At 56.0% G+C, this 4,314-nt stretch overlaps 1 protein-coding gene across 1 annotated transcript in view; it reads left to right on the plus strand.

Annotated features, from left to right (window-relative positions):
• DNMT3B (DNA (cytosine-5-)-methyltransferase 3 beta) overlaps positions 1–2,494 on the plus strand; it is a gene marked incomplete at its 5' end in the record, with an annotated part of 9,235 nt that extends 6,741 nt beyond the window's left edge. Inside the window, 1 exon segment of the mRNA XM_010148220.1 lies at positions 2,353–2,494. Within this exon segment, the coding sequence (XP_010146522.1) occupies positions 2,353–2,494 (142 nt within the window).
• Positions 2,495–4,314: the final 1,820 nt, after the last annotated feature.

The following is a 4,314-nucleotide window of genomic DNA, read 5'->3' on the forward strand; positions in this document are numbered from 1 at the left end:
GGGGACGCACATGTGCACCAGCCTGTAGGACCGAGGCTGGCGTGGGGTGCTGCATGGCAGCCCCGCGCCCTGGTCGGTGCCATGCAGGGGTTTGCCGGGGATGAATCCAAGCAGCTGCCTTCCTGGGGCCGCTCACACTGTGGCTGCTGCAGCACGGCACGACTGTGCTCCTCCAGACTTTGTCCACACCTCGTAGCACCCCAAATTCACAGAACAGAAGGACTTGGAGCAGAGTAAAACCCCATTACTAGCAGCCCTGCACAGCAAATACTTCCAGCAACAAAACCGGGAGTTTTCAGACAGCCAAAGCCTCAGCCAGTGAGCACAGACTGGTTTTACATATTTTTGCTTGTTTATATTTAAATTGCCAGTTTTTGTTGGAGTTTAAAGTAATTAAAGCTGAGCTAGAGGCATGTAGGTATTTGAAAGGGAAACAGCCTTTGTCTCTGTGCCATTTAAATGGTACTTGAACTTCATCTGACTGGGGAGATGGAAGTGCCCAGCTCCTGACTCAGAGCTGTCTCCATGAAATAGCCCAGGGCAATGCTCCTGGAGGTGCCTTGCTGGGCAGAGGCAGGCGGGGGGCCATGGGCACAGGGCTCCTCCAAAAGTGCTGCCAGGAAAAGCTACTGAGGGCACTGGGGAAGTGGGTTGGCACTGCCCAGCACCGTTAGGAACAGCTAATGAGCCAGGACGGCGATACTGTTGAGGATGCCGGGGCTCTGACCGTGCTGGGGAGCAGAGTGCTTGCTGTAGGAGACTCCTGAAGCTTATCGCCTGTTTGGGTGGCTCGGGAAGGGAGCTGCCATGCGGAAGAGGGCTCCTGCGCCTGCCCTGGGAGGAGCTGCTCTGCTCTGGCATGTGCTGGAGCAGGCAGGAGCTCGGAGTTCATGGAAAATGACCTCTGACAACTTGGTGGTTCCTTGCAGGGTGCTGTAACCACCTTGGCCAAGCCGGGGAGGCTGGGTGAGGACTTGACACGCAGAGCTGGGAGGAGGAATTTTCTATTGTCTGTAGATGTTTAGCATTTGCTTTTTACTCCCCACTATTCAGTGCCTAGGCTGATTCCTGGCTGAGAGGTGGCTTCTCTGTTGTGCTTTTCCTTTTATTTTCCTAATGCAATGTTAAAATGGAGCCAGCATGCCAGGGTCTTAATCCCTGCCAGCATCTCCCTTTAACTGGGAAATCGGAGCTCTGCCGGGGTGTGTTCCCAGGGGCATCGGCTGCTCGTGGAGGTGGCGGTGGACTGGGACCTGCTGCAGCTCACGGGGACGGTGGTGGTTGTGCTGTATCCAGCAACAGCCTGGAGCAGCAATACTCCGGGACTTGGACACTTCTGCTCCAGCCTTGGAGGCAGGCAGTCTGCGGGTATTTCGGTAGGAAATGTGTAGGAGAGGCCATCAGTAGCTCCACCTGACGGGCACTTTGGTAAGACAGGAGCCCCCTTCTGCATCCTGGCTGTGAGACAAGGTCTCTTGGTTTTAGTAAGGCTCCAAACCCGCGATGACAGTGGCTGCGCAGGGCTGTGTACATCAACACTTCTGGTCCATCCTTTGGCTCTCCCAGGGGCACTGGTGTTCCAGTACAGCGTATAGCCGTGCACTGGTGTTCCAGTATGGCGTATAGCTGTGCACCGTAACCGTAGTGGATTCCAGAGCTTAATAGCAAATTTTCGCATGGCTGGCGGTTAATTTTGGCTGCCCTCAGTGTCTGTGAATGCACTGGTGCTGTGAGCTCGCGGAGCTGGGGCAGCCCGCAGGCATGTCCGGGGTGGGAGGCACATGCACATATTTGCCATGTATAGATTTCCACGGGCCAGCAGGTGCAGCACGGGGCTCCTTCATTCCTGGCTCGGCTCTGCCAGACGGGTCGCATCCCACAGCCGGCCCTGGGCACTCGGTTCCCGTCTGCAAGTGGTTTGAGTCATACGGGGCAGATGAGCTGGCACAGATTCGTGCGGGATGGCTTGTCAGAGTGGCTGCGTCCGCAGGAGTGGGGCCGTGGGAGGTGCGGGCTCTCCTCTGCCATCGTCTGCCGCTGCCCTGGGGCGAGTGCAGAGGGCTCTGGGCAGAGGAACTGCTGCCTCGCCTGTGCCGAATGCTGCAAGGGCTTTGGGTGGGAAGCGATATGTGCTGGCCTGCTGCTGCACGGGGAAGGGATGTCAGCGAGCTGGTGGAGAGCACAGACTTAGCAGGGAGATACTTCAGCTGAGCACGACTGTAAAACACAGGCTGGGGCTCGAGGCAGCCCTGGCTGGACATGGAGAAGGGGCAGTGGGACTGTCCTGGCCATGGCACCGGGGGAGCAGGGCAGCCAGCGAGCCTCAACCCCTCTTCTGCCTCTGCTCCGCAGGATCTTCGGCTTCCCCCTCCACTACACGGACGTCTCCAACATCGGCCGCGGGGCTCGCCAGAAGCTGCCGGGGAGATCGTGGAGCGTCCCCGTCATCCAGCACCTCTTTTCCCCGCTCAAGGATTACTTTGCTTGTGAATAGCAAGCCGAGCGTCCCTCGTCTCTCTGGTAAAGATGCACAGCTCCGCTGCCGTGGAGGGAGAGGGACGGGCACGGCCGCCGGACTCTGCCATGGCACCATCCCTCCCCGGCCACGTGCTGTGGGAAGGCAGCCTGGCCCCGCAGGGAGAGCTGAGGAATGTCTTTAACCAAAGAACCTGGCAGGGTAACTTTTCTTTAAAGGGACTAATGGCAGTGATACGTAGAAAAATGATGGACAAGAAGAGCTTTAATTACCCAGCGCAGGAAGCTCTGTGCATAGCTGATGAGATGGGAAGTCTCCTCCAGAGCATTAAATATTCCGTTTTAGCCTAGAGCTGGAAAGTCACAACTTGCTGAGCAGTAAGTGTGGAGGCAGCTGCTGGGGTGCTGCGGGCAAACTTGAACTATAGTGAATTACTGCTTTTCCTAAACAAACAAAACCTCTCTTGAAGCAACTGCCAAAAATCCCTGAAGTGTGTAGCAGCAGGTGTAAGGGACCCTGGTCAGGTTACACACACTGAACACGCAGGATACAGAAACCAAATCCTTTTTTATTGTTATTTTTTAAGACTTTTTTTGATAAACTTTTAAATTTGTTGTTTAACGTCTATTGCTGCTTTAAGGCGTTACATAAGAATGTGGAGATTCCTAGACCTGAATGTAGCTGAAACTGAACTGTGAGGTGATAGAATTACTTTTCTAGCTAGAACTAAAGAAATATTGTTTTATATGTTTGGCTGTAGTTTACAGATATTTACGACTTCCTTTTTTAAAGTATCTACAACTTTTCCTTACATTTTAAAATCCTGCTGAGTGGCTGGAAAGCTTACATAGTAGTCAAAGCAGGGAGGATTTGGGCTCCAGTGTCCATAAAGGATAATGTTCTCTGAGCATTCATTTCCCAAATGAATGTGGTGCTTCGGTAGGCAGGATAGCGCAGTGGTCAATGTTGTCTTTGAAATCTCGCCCCCCCCAGTGTCACGTACGATGTCATGAGCCCGAGCAGTATTGCGTTGTGGTGCAGGGGTTCCTTGCAGGAAATTCCCACCTGAGCCCGGGAGGGATGCAGGAGCGCAGCACTGGCATCGCCCCGTGCCGATCCGGCGCCGCGGGCAGGGCATGCCCCCCCTGCTGCAGGCACTGCCCTGTGGGGGGGGCAGGTCCTGGGGGTCCACAGGCAGGGCTGTACCTCTCCTTCCCCGCATGCCCGTCTCCCCGTGCACGACTGCAGGGAGGTGGGATGCTGCTGCTGCTTGTGTGTCCAGCCTGACAGTGCTGGGGGGCTCTTGGGGCCGTATCCTCAACCCAGGAGCTGCTGCGGCCGCTGTCATGCTTGCTTTTCCTTGCCCTCTTCCGCTCCCTAGCTCTGCCAGAGTGATTGTCTTGCTATCCAGGATGTCTGGGCGTGCAGTTCCCATGGCCAGCATCCGGGGGGATGCGGGTGTGGGCACGGCAGAGCCCATCCACCCCTACCAGGTTTTCCGTCACCGTGGGGCTGCTGTCCTGGCAGGCATCTCCTGGGGACTCCTGACTCCAATGCACATTTCAATGCACTGAAACACCTCGAGACGTTCCCTGCTCGGTCCCCCTGCCCCCCTACCTCTGCTGTTCACTACAACGTGTCGCCTGGCTCTGGCACAGTCCTTGGGTGCCTTCTCAAAACGAGGCATGTGCCAGCTGTGGGTTTGTGTTGGGCCAAGGCTTCGCCTGATGCCAGGCTGTCTCATGAGGTGTTGTACAGCATCCGTGGGAAATGAGAGCTTCTCTCCTGGCTCCTTCTACCTCTCTGACAAGCGGGGCCACTCTCGCCCCCCCTCCGCA

Source organism: Eurypyga helias, unplaced genomic scaffold (assembly GCF_000690775.1).
Source record: "Eurypyga helias isolate BGI_N326 unplaced genomic scaffold, ASM69077v1 scaffold26913, whole genome shotgun sequence".
NCBI classification, from domain to species: Eukaryota; Metazoa; Chordata; class Aves; order Eurypygiformes; family Eurypygidae; genus Eurypyga; species Eurypyga helias.